At 33.8% G+C, this 17,333-nt stretch overlaps 1 protein-coding gene across 1 annotated transcript; it reads left to right on the top strand.

The window, feature by feature from the left end:
* Nucleotides 1-12,346: 12,346 nt before the first annotated feature.
* On the top strand, nt 12,347-14,307 carry LOC137639471 (RNA-binding protein 25-like). The gene is made up of 4 exons (XM_068371741.1): nt 12,347-12,405; nt 12,914-13,018; nt 13,650-13,702; nt 13,766-14,307. Exons 1-4 carry the CDS (start codon nt 12,347-12,349, stop codon nt 14,305-14,307), a joined length of 759 nt encoding a protein of 252 aa, XP_068227842.1.
* The last annotated feature ends 3,026 nt before the right edge of the window (nt 14,308-17,333 follow it).

Raw genomic sequence — 17,333 nt, 5'->3', positions numbered from 1 at the left:
TAGAATTAGTTTTCATACATTTCAGTTAAAGGTAGACCCAAGTATGCTCTCTAAAGATTTCGCTTTATATTTATTTAAAAGGTTTGCATATTATGCTAGCAACTAAATAATTTATATTGTGTAATGGGAAGCAAGGAAAGTTATGGATAGAAAATTTTTGAATATTTGTGAAGAGAACCACTGTATTTAAGGTCTTGAATAGTATTGCTAGGCATTAGAAGGGTAATATGATTCTCTCTCTCTCTCTCTCTCTCTCTCTCTCTCTCTCTCTCTCTCTCTCTCTCTCTCTCTCTCTCTCTCTCTCTCTCTCTCTCTCTCTCTCTCTCTCTCTCTTTCTCAGTAAGGTTATATCCACAATGAAAATATTAAGGTTATATCCACAATGAAAATATTTTCGAACAAGTTTTTCTGGATTTTTTTCTCAAGGTGTTTTGAGTTTAATCTCAAAACTTCATAACAAATGTTTTAGTAATTTTCGTTAAATTAATCATTTCCCAAAATATCAATATTAATTATTCTGGTCACGTATAACATTCCAAATACTTGTTGGCAGTAGAAGATTGTTTCTTTTTAATCCAGTGAACGAGAATTTGTTTCAAAACATTTGAATGACAAAATTGGGATAAAAAGGATAAAATCTACTGGTTTTAAGCTTTGCATATTCTGTATAGAAAAGATGCAAATAACTGCTTGTTACTCTAGTCAAGAATATAACCTATATAGTTATCACCTGTTGTGGTTTGGAGCATTTTATAAATTATGGTTATATTAAAAGCTTTTATGAAAGGAATAGTAATATAGTTTGAGTTCCTGGGAAGCATTAGCTTTTCTATAGTCTTTAGAGAATTAAACAGTCATTGAAGTGGATTTTAATCAACATTCACGGTATATTTATTAAAGTGGATGTCCTAAGAGTTTTTTTAACTTAGAGATTATTTCTGAAAGGGTTACAGGAGTGGTTATACTTATTTGAAAAGTGAAAGGCTTATAGGATTAGTTGGATGTCCTAATAGTGGTTTTATTGTAAAACTTTACGATAATTTAAAATACTAACAGTGGCAGCTATGCTTATTGAAAAATGGAGGGCTTATATGAGTAGTTGGGTGACCTAATAGTGGTTTTATCGTAAAACTTTACGATAACTTGAAAGGCTTACAGGAGTAGTTATACTTAATGAAAAGGTTAAGATTTTTGTAAAGAAAATGCTTTGTCACATTTGGCTCTTAGTACGTAGGCTAAACTTGAAGGGATGCTTAAGGCACTGTTTTGGAAGAAAAAATAGTCAGGGTGTGATGTTACTTAGGACAATATGAGGGAATAGAGTGATCTTGGCACACTTGGCTCTTGGTACGTAGGCTAAACTTGAAGGGATGCCTTAGGCACTGTTTTGGAAGAAAAAATTAGTCAGGGTGTGATGTTACTTAGGACAATAGGAGGGAAGAGAATGATCTTGGCACATTTTGTTCTTGGTACGTAGGCTAAACTTGAAGGGACACAGGAAGAGAGGAATTGCACTTAAGGCGCTGGTTTGCAGGGAAAAAATAGTCAGGGTGTGATGCCTTTTTAGGACATAGAGGAATAAATAGTTACTTATAGAGGATTTAAAGACAAAAAAAAATAGCTTAAAACCATATGTAATATTTTGAATGCTTAGAATATTCCTTTCAGCATTTTTGAAAAAGTATTTAGAGGGTTAATACGGTTTAAGATATTAGAGGGTGGCGTTGTGGTTGAAATTTAAAATTTTTATAGAAAGGTAGATTGTATCTTTTAGCCCTCTCAAAAGTGGTTTTATAGGTAGAATCGCTTTGCAAATATAATCAAATTAACTTCATATAAATAGGATGTAAATTGTAGGTAATAATCATGGATATTTTTTTCAAATTTAGGTAGCAAAGCAGATATCAAATGCTTAAAACCAGTTTTTTTTTATATATCAAAATGTTTTATTTTCGAGTATCATTCACAAATATTGATAATTAAAACTTGATATGTGAAACTTGTATAACTTATTTCAAATATTTTGTTGTAAATAAAATGCCCTACTTGATAAGGTCTATTGCAAAAGAAAAATATGTATTGAGGAAAATACTTAAAAGATAGAACTATGGTTTTAGATGATAATCTATGGCAAAAAGGTGACATACCACTGCTACAACTACATATTTTGAATAAGTAAAGGTATATGACCCAGTATTTGGACGTCAGAAATGTGAATATTACTGACTAGTTTTGTCATACCATAGTTTCATTATAGCCAGAGAACTGAGAAGGATTTATTCATGATAAGTACAAGATATTTGAATAAATAATTAGAATCAATTACTTCCTTCATAATAGAAGTTGGACTCAAGTTGAGAAATCCTGGGGTTTATCAAGGGGAGGTCATATTTCTTAAGATTTCCATTGAGAAATGTTATAAGATTTTGTCTTTCTCAAAACTGAGATAGAAAGTTCAGACTAGTCTTATATAAGAGATTGATTGAACAACTTTTGTTCAGTAGACTCTTTCCTAAAAAGCCTCCTTTGATTTGAACAAGCTCGTATTGTTATTGATATTACAGATGTAATCTTCCTTAGCACGAAGATAACATAATATATGGTAGTCCACATAAGGAAAGTTAAAAGATAGTGTATATGTAGAAATGTTCTACAGTTTCGTCCGCCACTGGACCTCTTCTTAGAGCGTTTATTTTTCCCTTAATAAACTCTCTCAGAAGAGGTCCAGTGGCGGAAGAAACTGTAGTGCATTTCTACATATATACACTATCTTTTAATTTTCCTTATGTGGACTACCATATATTGTTACTAATGTCAACAATAGATACTGCATGTCTTAAGTCAAATGGGGCATTTCTAGGAATAGTTTACTGAGCAGAAGTTTAGAGTCGAGCTTAATCATGTAAGATTGGTATTTTCATCATATTTCAATTTTGAAAATGAGCTAAATCTTACTTTATCATATTTATCAGATATTAAGAAATAACACCCCTTGCTAAACCTAAATACTGCTTAATTTAAGAAGTTTCATTTCTGGTATGGACTAATTAGTTAATTCTAATTACTTATTAAAATATCTTTCACTTAATATTATGAATAAATAATTACCAGCTCTGACTATACTGAGCCTAAGATGTGAATAAAGTAGTCCATAATCACCTTATTATTGACGTCCAAATGCTGGGACATCTACCTTAACTTACTAAAATATATGTAGTTATAGTATTATCAGTGGTATTTCACTTTTTTGCCATAAATTCATTCAGGACTATAGTTCTATCTTTTAAGTATTTTCGTCCATACTAATTTTTCTTGAGCAATGGACTTTATCAAGTAGTGCTTATTATTTACAACAAGATATTTGAAATTGTTATATTTCTGATAAACCATGAAGATATTTTTTATATAATTTGAATGTTTTTGTAAAATTATGAATTCCGAAATAAAAGATATATGAAAGGTATTACATTCTTTAATTTAGTTACCCTTGTATACATAAAGAAAACCTGAAAACATAAGGTAGAAAAAAAAAATTCATAAAAAAGTAAAGAAAATGGGAAGACTTGAGTATTCTCCCTAATTTAAGCCTCATATGACAGAGTATTCTCCTTAAACGCCCCCCTACCTCTTATAGCACTAGCAAATGCCTTATTCCTCACGAAAAATGAGCCCAAAGGCTCATGAAATAGTCCTCTCTCCTAACTAGTCACTTGTCCGTTTGGACTGTTATTCATCCCCCATATAGAGTTCATTCACTCCCCCCCCCCCCCCACTGGGGTATGAGAGCAGCAGTTCCAGTGCTTTATGAATATAAAGTACAAAGCCAAGATGGCCGACATGTGTGTTGGTATTTCATTTTGGATCTAAGTCCACTTCTTGATCCAGATGTCTATGAAGTAGGTTTTTTTCCTGACTAAAGTCATGATAATATTGGCTTGATATTTCCTTAGTTAATATTCCTCAAAAGCCTCTTATTCACTCAAAGTATTTAATTATAAATTTAGGTACAAAATCATAGCTAAACAAGTACGTAGAACTTCCAATTAACATCATTTGGTTGAAGAAAAACTTAGAAATTCGTTAAAGACTTTTATTGTAGAAGATTGGAATATCAAACATGAGACAGGTTTCAGTATAATCAGATTGGTTATTTAATTAAATTCAAACACTTCAGTCAATGATAATATATCAAATTTATGAAACCCCATTTTCTGAAGCTTTAAATGCCCTAGATTCAAAGAAAACTTAATGTTTGTCATGCATTGAGCACAGAATTCGGTAGAATTCAATCAAGAAAGACTTGAGTAAGTCACCCTTCATCGACAAAACAATACGTTTTCTTTGTTTCCAAGCCGGTGTCCATTTTCTATGTTTGAACAACCATAGGGACAACTAAAGCTTAGCATTAGAGGTTACACCTTTCATGATTGTGTAAGCAAGTAGTGATTTCTCTAATAGATATATAAAATTATTAATAAAAAAAAGGAAAAGGAAAGCCCACCAAGGCCATCCCCTGTCCCACCTAGTAACCAGAACTTAATACAAATTTTTCTTTTGATGAAACAATGTTACTAGGCCCTTGAATGCTTTCCTTTTCCTTCTTTTTTTTTCTTTTATTGATAATTTTACAAACACTGATATCTGAATTGTGATTTAAAGACTTCATAAATAGTTTGTAGCTCTCATGAAGTTAAATGGTAAAACATTTATATAATTATTTGCATTACTATAAGGCAGATTCCAGTGATCATAGAGCTACGTTAATTATGTAAAGAAAACTACACACTTAAACAAGAAAAAATCCTTAAAATTTCTAGAATTGAAACAAATTAAAGCTTTAAAACAAGTAAAATTAGTCATTTTCAGTCCTTTGTGCCATTTCACAACGATCCATTACTACAGACACCTGAAGCTCGGTCAAAAGCAGACAAGATTCACAAATGCCAAGTTGCCTCCCTGTCTCGCCCCATTTCATACACATGATTGAGTCAGGTAAAAGAGAAGAGCCGTGCAAGACTACTGCCCTGACCATCCTTGCTACTCCTCCCAGCAGACAGTCAGATCGGACCGAAGTACGCATTCATCTTATACGTGGACACCAAAAATCACTTTATTTGTGTAATAAAGTTCTCGAATACAAACCCTATAATATGCAATTTACCCGAAACACTTTTTAAAGCTAACCATACCTTTCTAAACTATAGAATATAATTTTATATAACTATAACTAAAATAACCTTATGAAAAATGGCTTTCTTTTCACATGCAAATAGTGTTATGAAATAATCTAATTGAATATTTGCTTATATTTTTAGGTAGATTAAGTTTTAATTCATTGTTATTGTAACGCCCAACAAACATAGGCCTACAATTAGTACCAAAAAGTTTACAATACTCTTTAAAATATGGTTATGTCTTATACACCTATAGAATTTGATAAACTCATCCACACTAGATAATTTCCTGAGCTTTTCATCCTTTAATATATTATCTTCAGCTTACAATCCTACTACAATATAGCCTACTATCCTCAGCATATAAGCCCTTAGTATACTAGCCTCAGCATATAAGCCCTTAGTCTACTAGCCTCAGCATAAAAGCCCTTAGTATACTAGCCTCAGCATATAAGCCTTTAGTCTACTAGCCTCAGCATATATGCCCTTAGTATACTAGCCTCAGCATATAAGCCCTTAGTATACTAGCCTCGGCATATAAGCCCTTAGTCTACGATCCTCAGCATATAAGCCTTTAGTATACTAGCCTCGGCATATAAGCCCTTAGTATACTATCCTCAGCATATAAGCCCTTAGTATACTAGCCTCAGCATATAAGCCCTTAGTATACTAGCCTCAGCATATAAGCCCTTAGTATACTATCCTCAGCATATAAGCCCTTAGTCTACTAGCCTCAGCATATAAGCCCTTAGTCTACTAGCCTCGGCATGTATGCCCTTAGTATACTAGCCTCAGAATATAAGCCCTTAGTATACAAGCCTCACTATATAAGCCCTTAGTATACTAGCCTCAGCATATAAGCCCTTAGTATACCAGCCTCAGCATATATGCCCTTAGTCTACTAGCCTCAGCATATAAGCCCTTAGTATACCAGTCTCAGCATATAAGCCCTTAGTATACCAGCCTCAGCATATAAGCCCTTAGTATACTAGCCTCAGCATATATGACCTTAGTATACTAGCCTCAGCATATAAGCCCTTAGTATACTATCCTCACCATATAAGCCCTTAGTATACTAGCCTCAGCATATAAGCCCTTAGTATACTAGCCTCAGCATTTAAGCCCTTAGTCTACTAGCCTCAGCATTTAAGCCCTTAGTCTACTAGCCTCAGCATATAAGCCCTTAGTATACTAGCCTCAGCATATAAGCCCTTAGTATACTAGCCTCAGCATATAAGCCCTTAGTATACCAGTCTCAGCATATAAGCCCTTAGTATACTACCCTCAGCATATATGCCCTTAGTCTACTATCCATAGCATATAAACCCTTAGTCTACTAGCCTCAGCATATAAGCCCTTAGTATACCAGCCTCAGCATATAAGCCCTTAGTATACCCGTACTACAGTAAACTATCCTCAGCATATTAACCCTTAGTATACTATTATCATCTTATAGCTATTTATAATACTATCCATATCTTATAAGGACTACTATACTATCATGAATATAATATTCCCTTCCTACGGTATCCTCAGCCAATAATCAAAGGAGATGATTCTTTATTACGTATTTTGCAGGTCCTGTGTAACTTGATATATAACTAAAAATAACGGTCAAAATAGTTATGATTAAGCTGTTTTTGGTAAGTAAAATAATTGGATATTTTCTGGAATTTTATCCATAACAGACTTTAGATCAACCAAAACTGAAATGAAGTTAAAAAAGCATTTTTAAAGTTAACAGAACGAGATCAGCTACAAGACACAGACAGATCGAGATCAAATTCGCCAAGATGAAGCCGTCTTTTATAATAATTTGATACTTTCTGCAATTCCGTCCTTAACAAACTTTAGATTAACCCAAGCTGAAATGAAGTTTTAAGTGCCTTCTTAGAGTTACCAGAAAGAACTCAGACGCAAGAGACAGGGACATATATCACGTTCACGGAGTACGATTTCTCTACTGAAAACCAACACAAGATGAACACGTATCAAATAACAGATTTTAGTATTGTTCGGAACTCGAATTGCTCTCAGCTACTTAATACCTTTCAATTTAAGGCAGTTAAAAGATATTACTGACGAAGGCAAATATATATCTAATATTTAATTATCTTGAATATTTAATTATCTTTAATTTTTAATTATATTTAATTAGCTTTAATATTTAATTATCTTTATTTAATTATCTTTAATATTTAATTATCTTTATTCAATTATCTTTAATATTTAATTATCTTTATTCAATTATCTTTAATATTTAATTATCTTTATTCAATTATCTTTAATATTCAATTATCTTTAATATTTAATTATCTTTAATATTCAATTATCTTTATTCAATTATCTTTATTCAATTATCTTTGATATTTAATTATCTTTAATATTTAATTATCTTTATTTAATTATCTTCAATATTTAATTATCTTCAATATTTAATTATCTTCAATATTTAATTATCTTTAATATTTAAATATCTTCAATATATAGCTATCTTCAATATTCAGTTATCTTTAATATTCAATTATCTTTAATACCCAGAATTTCTACAAAATAAAGACATTTAATAATGATGAAATCATTACGCGTTTTAATTCAGAAAAAAAGCTAATATTTTCTATAATTAAGAAACACAGGACCAGAAATTATTACTTCTTTGCAAATTGATTATTGTTCGTTAAGTATATATTAATAAATAGCGAAGCTTCAAACTCAAATTTCTCTAAAAAAAAAAAAAAAAAAAAAAAATATCTCATTTATTTCGTGATGAATTTATGAAGACTAATATTTTCCTTAGATAATCTAGTCCAGCAAATTATATGATTGGAACCTCAAAACTCTAAAATCGAGAAAAGAAATTGTTAAAGATTTTTTACATAAATTTATATATAAAAAATTAAGTTTAAAAGTTATTTCAGAAAATTTATATTTAAGCATATACTAAAAATTCGAGTGATTTTTTTACTCTAATACAATTTTGAAATTATAACATGATAGTTATTTCAGAAAATCTATAATATTTAGGCATATAGTAAAAATTCGAGTGATATTTTTACTCTAATACATTTTTGAAATTATAACACGACAGTTATTTCAGAAAATCTATAATATTTAGGCATATACTAAAAATTCAAGTGAATTTTTTTACTCTAATACATTTTTTAAATTATAACATGAAAGTTATTTCAGAAATCTGTAATATTTAGGCATATACTAAAAATTCGAGTGATTTTTTACTCTAATATATTTTAACGATTATAACACGAGCTAGTTCAAAAACTTAAGAATGTAATTTTTACATATCCTTTGGATACTGAAACAGGACTCTACACTCTTGGAAAATATTTAGGCATATACTAAAAATTCGAGTGATTTTTTACTCTAAATATATTTAAGGGATTATAACACGAGCTATTTAAAAACTTGAGAATGTAATTTTTACATATCCTTTGGATACTGAAACAGTATTTTACTCTCTTGGAAAAAAAAATTCTTTGAAGAAACTCGAGTTTGAAGCTTGCCAGTGGTCTGACTGACTGAGTGTTGTACTTGCTAAATGGATAGAGGATATTTTTAACCTTTCCACAAATTCAAATAGAATTTCTTTAGAAGCTACACTACTTAAATTAGAATACAAAACCCACCCTAATTCTAAATGAAGAGCCTGTAATCCTAAATTTGTACTCTACAAAAAAAAAAAAAAAAAAAAAAAAAAAAAAAAAAAAAAACTATTTAGGTCTGACTTCTTCAAGTACACAGATACATAAAAACTGAATTCTTTTATCGGACTGATAAAACCTGTTATCCTAAATTTGTACTCTACAAAAAAACCTGTAACTAAAATCATTTCAGTCTGACTTCTCTAAGGTCACGGCTATTTAAAAACTGACTTCCTTCATTGACAAACAAAATTATTTCCCTCTTACCCCTTGGGACATGATCTACCTGAAGGGAAATAGTTAAAAGAACGACCTAACTTCATAAGAATCTCACACAAATCAATCAATACTAGAATAGTAATCCCTCATTCCTTGCAGTGGAAATCATAACTATCATAGCATAAATTCTCATCATAATTAAATCAGACTGACATTGATGATCCAAATATACTGGGGTTTAATACTTTATACTGATGTGCAGTGATTAACTATCTGAGAGAGTAAAAGTGGCTTAAAAACAATAGAGATCGGTACCATTAAAAAATATTATTTGACGAGTAATCAGGTGACTAGAGTTTTTTACCTGACGAGTAAGACGAGTAATCAGGTAACTAGAGTATTTTACCTGACGAGTAAGACGAGTAATCAGGTGACTAGAGTTTTTTATCTGACGAGTAATCAGGTGACAGAGTTTTTTTTTTATCTGACGAGTAATCAGGTGACAAAGAGTTTTTCATCTGACGAGTAATCATGTGACTAGATTTTTTCATCTGACGAGTAATCAGGTTTCTAGAGTTTTTTATCTGACGAGTAATCAAGTGACTAGAGTTTTTTAACTGACGAGTAATCATGTGACTAGTGTCTTTTATTTTACGAGTAATCAGGTGACGAGTTTTTTATCTGACGAGTAATCAGGTGACTAAAGTTTTTTTTTATCTGACGAGTAATCAGGTAACTAGAGTTTTTTTATTTGACGAGTAATCGAGTGACTAGAGTTTTTCATCTGACGAGTAATCAGGTTAGTGTTTTTTTAAGGAGATAGGATTGGATTTAGAAATATAGCCTAGTGTCTGTGCTTGTTGGGCCATTCAGCATCTAAGGACAAGAAGGGTAAAACCAAGATTGAAGAATGAAGGTAGGATAGGAAAAGTTGAAGCTGGAGAATATAAAGATAGTGAGGTTACAGTATAGTCTGAAGGGAAGCTGACAAGATCATTGAGTAAAGCCTAGTGAATCCTCTGAGAGAGAGAGAGAGAGAGAGAGAGAGAGAGAGAGAGAGAGAGAGAGAGAGAGAGAGAGAGAGTAACGCCTACGGAGATTCCTACCTCCTGGATTTTGAGAGAGAGAGAGAGAGAGAGAGAGAGAGAGAGAGAGAGAGAGAGAGAGAGAGAGAGAGAGAGAGAGAGAGAGAGACCTTTTCCATTACGTCGTAGAACTAAACAGTAACACTAAGGTAACTTGGTTATACAATATCAAATTGCCCATATTCTGTTTTCATTAATTTTGCAGTTTCATCAATCATTTTAATGTAATCTTATAAATCTCAATTTATTGCTCAAACTACTTTCTGATGATCCCTTAAAGGCCAACAACTCAAGCAACGGTTAGCTATCCTCGAAGGGTGTGGGCACACAAAGAATTTATTACAAGATCAGTAGTGAGTACTTTGTTTTTGACAAGATTAAAACCCTAAGAGACATCTAAGACATAACTATTAATATCATACTGTAACATTTTAAATTGTACCCTCTTTATATAAAACAATTTGTAAATTTCTTTCATTGGATTCGTTAGAATTCATAAGTATTTTCCACTTTTTTTCTTAATATTCTTTACAAATAATGAGTAAGGTTTGTTATTACTTTGAAAACTATCAATGATCTGAGAGTGAGGAATTTTAATCATTGTAATTCGAGTCAAAGTTTACGGTAGTTTCAAATGGGATACAATTAATACTAATTAACTACTGAATTAAAATCAAAACTGGCCAAAATGCCAAGTAATTCAACAATCGAATAAAAGTTAAAATATCCACAGAAAAATGTCAGGGATGAATCTGCCCACGATCCAGAGTATAATCTAATAATCTTACAATATCTATTCATTGCCAAGATGGCTAACCATAAAGTAAGTTAAGGAAATGTAAAAAGGGAGTAAAGCTAATTATGAATTATATATATCTAAGGCATTAACGAGCTTTTGCATACAATATTCTAATCGTTGTAAAATTTGCAGGTGTAGAATACCTAATACGTCTCTTACAAAGTTACGGATTTTCCTCAAAGGAAGGATACTGTTTAAAAAAAAAAGGACCATTTCTGCACATCAGTATTGCATTAACCAAAAAAGCTACCCAGAAATCAATGCATCTTTAAAACACAGGTTATGAGAATATGTAAAGTAAGCAACTTTATGGAAATCAAACTTTCAAACCTTGACCTATGTATGAAAATAAAAAAAAATACCATAATTTCATGAAACTTCACACTAAAACCACATAAACCTGGTGAGATTCTTCCCAAGGATTTGTAAACCTATTCTTCATACCAAACCAGTTTTCCCACCCTTTAAACAACAAGAAAATATTCAAGAACTTATTACACAATTCATGTAAAGATGATTAAAAGTGTTATTTATCCCTCCTTTATGTCATGGGCCCAAACGACACGAGACAAGAAACAAAGTGGAATTTCTGAACCGAGCTGTGCACCTTTTCAGAGAGCCCAGGTATCTCGCCATAATAGAAAGTTCTGAAATGCAAGACTTCAAAATGACCCTCTTACTAAAGTCCTTAAAACACTTACGTTAAATACACTTATTATTAATCTTATAAGTTTAATTATACTTGAACTGGTAGATTTTTTTAAAAAAAAATTTGGAAATGAAAATTACCACTGATTACACATTAACTTCAAAAGAGCATAAACATGTCTGGAACACATTAAATCACAATTCTTTTACATTACATAGATTCATCACTACTTACATTACACAATTCATGACAAATTTGATATTTTTGTCATTGATACAAGTGCATACAACTTTGCTAGAAATGAAAATGATAGTACCAAAACCTGTACATTTGACATTATAACCTCCTACAATATTCTGAAATATTTAATTTAAATGAGATCATCTATACCAAATTCTAAAATCTTATAAATCATTACATACTTAAAGAATTTGAGGCTTTTGAGTAAATTAATAATGGTATAACAATGCCATAATTTTTCATGACTTTAGCTGTCAGGATAAAACCTACACTTACAAGACAGCTAGATAAATAAGTAGACTAAAATCCAAAATATTTACCAACACAGACTATCGGCCTTTGACAAGTACAATATATTCAAGCAAACACATTGAGGTACAGCTCTCAAGACACCAGTGAAAGAATGAACAAATTCTGTACATGGGGAATAAAATAACAGTCCAAAAGAACAAGTGATTACTCTAGTTAAGATCAGGACATATCTCATGGACCCTTCAGCCCATTTTATAGTGAGGAATAAAATGGCAAATGCTGATGCTCAAGAGGAGGGGGGCAGTGGGAGACACATCTGCCATATAAGGCGAGTGTTTTTTCTTTTTATAACATTTCCAAATTTTGGGATAGGGAAGGATCAAGGATGGGGAGTGGGAGATCTGAAATTGGTGGTGAGCATCAGGGTGAGATAAAAGAGAACTTCATAATCTAAAATTATTGGAAATTTATACAAAATCTCCCATTACTTTTAGCAGTTAATCATGTAATTTTTTCAAGGTATATTCATGTAAGAGAGAGAGAGAGAGAGAGAGAGAGAGAGAGAGAGAGAGCGAGGGAGAGAGAGAGAGAGAGAGCGAGGGAGAGAGAGAGAGAGAGAGCGAGGGAGAGAGAGCGAGGGAGAGAGAGAGAGAGAGAGCGAGGGAGAGAGAGAGCCAGAGCAAGAGTGAGGGAGAGAGAGAGCAAGAGCAAGAGTGAGAGTGAGAGAGAGCAAGAGCAAGAGCAAGAGCAAGAGTGAGAGTGAGAGAGAGCAAGAGCAAGAGTGAGAGAGAGCAAAAGCAAGAGTGAGAGTGAGAGTGAGTAAGAGCAAGAGCAAGAGCGAGAGCGAGAGTGAGAGAGAGCAAGAGCAAGAGTGAGAGTGAGAGAGCGAGAGTGAGAGAGAGCAAGAGCAAGAGCAAGATCGAGAGTGAGAAAGAGCGAGAGTGAGAGAGAGCAAGAGCAAGAGAGAGAGAGATAGTGAGAGATAGTGTGAGAGAGATAGTGTGAGAGAGAGATAGTGAGAGAGATAGTGTGAGAGAGATAGTGAGAGAGAGACAGTGAGAGAGCGAGAGAGAGAGAGAGAGAGAGCGAGAAAGAGTGAGAGAGAGAGAGCGAGAAAGAGAGTGAGAGAGAGAGAGAGCGAGAAAGAGAGTGAGAGAGAGAGAGCGAGAAAGAGAGTGAGAGAGCGAGAACGAGCGAGAGAGAGCGAGAACGCGAGAGAGAGCGAGAACGAGAACGAGAGCGAGAGCGAGAACGAAAGCGAGAGCGAGAACGAGAGCGAGAACGAGAGCGAGAACGAAAGCGAGAGCGAGAACGAGAGTGAGAGAGAGCGAGAGCGAGAGTGGGAGTGAGCGAGAGCGAGAGTGAGCAAGAGCGAGAGCGAGCGAGAGCAAGAGCGAGCGTGAGCAAGAGCGAGAGTGAGCGAGAGCGAGAGCGAGCGAGAGCGAGCGAGAGTGAGCGAGAGCGAGCGAGAGTGAGCGAGAGCGAGCGAGAGCGAGAGAGCGAGAGTGAGCGAGAGCGAGAGTGAGAGAGAGCAAGAGCAAGAATAAGAGAGAGCAAGACCGAGTGAGAGAGCAAGAGCGAGAGTGAGAGAGCGAGAGTGAGAGAGAGCGAGAGTGAGAGCGAGAGTGAGAGAGAGCGAGAGCGAGAGTGAGAGAGAGCGAGAGTGAGAGAGAGCGAGAGTGAGAGAGAGAGCGAGAGTGAGAGAGAGAGCAAGAGCGAGAGAGCGAGAGAGAGCAAGAGCGAGAGCAAGAGCAAGAGCAAGAGAGAGAGCAAGAGTGAGAGCGAGAGCAAGAGTGAGAGCAAGAGCAAGAGCAAGAGCAAGAGAGAGAGCAAGAGCAAGAGCGAGAGCGAGCGAGAGTGGGAGCGAGCAAGAGCGAGCGAGAGTGGGAGCGAGCAAGAGCGAGCGAGAGTGGGAGCGAGCAAGAGCAAGCGAGAGCAAGAGCAAGAGCAAGAGCGAGAGCAAGAGCAAGAGCGAGAGCAAGAGCGAGAGCAAGAGCAAGAGCGAGCAAGAGCAAGAGCAAGAGCGAGCAAGAGCAAGAGCAAGAGCAAGAGCGAGCAAGAGCAAGAGCAAGAGCAAGAGCAAGAGCGAGAGCAAGAGCAAGAGCGAGAGCGAGAGCGAGAGCAAGAGCAAGAGCGAGAGCAAGAGAGAGAGAGAGAGACCAAAATATTACTAGATTACTTAAAGTGCCTGGAAACTAAAAGATCTTCCTTAGATTGGAGTGACCATTAAAATAAATCTAACTTATATCCCATTTATTTTATACCTAATTAAAAATCCACTTTTATCTGCGACTATATAATTCCAAACTCTTCTCCCTCCCTTTAGCTAAACAGAAACACTTTACATGAAGGCTTTCTTGACCCAAGAACTTAGAACAAAAAATCTAACTATGCAATTAACTACAGAAGTTTTCAGTAATCAGCTGCTCGCCGAGGTCGCCTTCTAAAACTCCCAATTAACTAAAAGATCTTTTTTAATATCAGTGATCAGTCACAACATTTAGATATTTTTAGTTCATGCAATAGGTCTATGTTTAGTGATTCTTAAAAAACCAAAGTGTTTAGGAACTGACTTAAAATGCCTACCATAGATTATTTCTATTTACCAAAAACATTACGAACACTTTATCAAAAAGAATTATTTAATTTAGTTCTATAATTTCATTACTTTCCTCAACATTCAAGTTATCAAGTTTCATTAGCTAGTCTCTCCATCACTTCTCATTCACTTTAAGTTCCTAAATTTCTTACAAAATGAGAGAGAGAGAGAGAGAGAGAGAGAGAGAGAGAGAGAGAGAGAGAGAGAGAGAGAGAGAGAGAGAGAGAGAGAGAGAGAGAGCCAACTGCTGTAAACATATGCCAAAGGTCAAAGAGAGGATGGCCATTGGGACGAAATTTGTCTAATATCTAAGAATTATTCAAACATTAATTAAACATGAGTCAAGATACCATACTATTCTTTAGCTTTAACATATGAACCAAAAGAAGTATTCTAGTTTGTTTTCATCCTTAGAAAACATAGAATTGTAAAGGGGAAATACATTAGTGTATTTTACTCAAATTAAAACACAAGCTAATTACTATACACGGTTTTCTATTAGCAATATACAAAAAAATTATAGAATATTCTTTTATTATTTTCTTATCTAAGAATCAAAAGGGGACAAGTTAATTACTGTACACGGTTTTCTCTTAGCAATATATTGAAAAAAAAATGCAGAATATTCTTTTAATATTTTTCTTAAGAAACTAAAGGAGACAAGTTAATTACTGTACACGATTTTCTCTTAGCAATATACAAACATTACAGAATATTCTTTTAGTATTTCCTTATTTAAAAATCAAAAGGGGACAAGTTGATTACTGTACACGGTTTTCTCTAGCAATATACAAAAAATTTACAAAATATTCTTTAAATATTTCCTTATTTAAGAATCAAAAGGGGACAAGTTAATTACTGTACACGGTTTTCTCTTAGCAATATAAAAAATTACAGAATATTCTTTTGATATTTTCTTATCTAAGAATCAAAAGGGGACAAGTTAATTACTGTGCACGGTTTTCTCTAGCAATATACAAAAAATTTACAAAATATTCTTTTAATATTTCCTTATTTAAGAATCAAAAGGGGACAAGTTAATTACTGTACACGGTTTTCTCTAGCAATATACAAAAAATTTACAAAATATTCTTTTAATATTTCCTTATTTAAGAATCAAAAGGGGACAAGTTAATTACTGTACACGGTTTTCTCTTACCAATATACAAAAATTACAGAATATTCTTTTAATATTTTCTTATTTAAGAATTAAAACAGGACGAAGCAAATCTCTCGTCAATATGCTCATTTGGCAGATAGCATAGGAAGAAAAGATTAAGAGGCTACATGTGAGTAATATACCTTGAATTTCAATACAGAAGTTCTCTTTTAAATATCCCGAAAAAGTAAAATTATTAGATACAGTATATATTGTATAAATCTTATATCCACCCATTGCAAAAGTTTTGTCAATTAGATCATAATTCACATAGCAATGCCAGATAACTCTAGAGCCAAAAGATTGACAAGAAAACTGCAACTCTTGGAGCCAAAAGGTTGACAAGAAATTAAGAAATTGGAACTCTTGGAGCCAAAATATTAACAAGAAAACTGCAACTCTTGAGGCCAAAAGATTGACAAGGAAACCAACTCTTGGAGGCAAAAGGTTGACAAGAAAACTGAAACTCTTGCAGCCAAAAGGTTGACAAGAAATTAAGAAATTGGAACTCTTGGAGCCAAAAGATTGACAAGAAAACTGGAACTCTTGGAGCCAAAAGATTGACAAGTACACTGTAACTCTTGGAGCCAAAATATTGACAAGAAAACTGCAACTCTTAGAGCCAAAAGGTTGACAAGAAAACTGCAACTCTTGGAGCAAAAAGATTGCCAAGAAAACTGGAACTTTGGAGCCAAAAGATTGACAAAAAAAAAACTGCAACTCTTGGAGCCAAAAGGCTGACAAGAAGACTGGAATTCTTGGAGCCAAAAGATTGACTGGAAAACTGCAACTCTTGAAGCCAAAAGATTGACAAGAAACTGCAACTATTGGAGCCAAAATATTGAAAAGGAAACTGGAACTCTTAGAGAAAAAAAAAGATTGACAAGAAAACTGCAACTCTTGTGGCCAAAAGATTGACAAGAAAACTACAACTCTTGGAGCCTAAAGATTTACAAGAAAACTGCAACTCTTGGAGCCAAAAGATTGACAAGAAAACTGCAACCCTTGGAGCCAAAAGATTGATAAAAAAAATTGGACTCTTGGAGCCAAAAGATTGACACGAAAATTGGAACTCTTGGAGCTAAAAGATTAACAGGAAAACTGGAACTCTTAGAGCCAAAAGATTGACAAGAAAACTGGAACTCTTGGAGCCAAAAGGTTGACAAGAAACCTGGAACTCTTGGAGAAAAAAGATTGACAAGAAAACTGGAACTCTTGGAGCCAAAAGGTTTAAAAAAATAAAATAGAACTCTTGAAAACAAGAGTTATTGAAAGAGAATGAAACAAGGAATTACTTGAATAGAAACAAGAAAACAATGAGTAACAAAATAATCGATCCAATGAGTGTACAAAATAGCTTCTTAGACCAAGGGGTGTAGTGGATAACTCCATACACAAAGAATTGCTCTCAATACTTCCGTGGACAATAAAGTGCTCAAAATAACTTTAGAACAAGGCATATCCCAGATAACTTCATTATTCAATGAGTACCAAAGAG

This window comes from Palaemon carinicauda, chromosome 4 (genome assembly GCF_036898095.1).
Source record: "Palaemon carinicauda isolate YSFRI2023 chromosome 4, ASM3689809v2, whole genome shotgun sequence".
In the NCBI taxonomy this organism is placed as follows: domain Eukaryota; kingdom Metazoa; phylum Arthropoda; class Malacostraca; order Decapoda; family Palaemonidae; genus Palaemon; species Palaemon carinicauda.
Note: the sequence above shows the minus strand (reverse complement) of the source record. Positions and strands in the feature narration are given on the sequence as shown.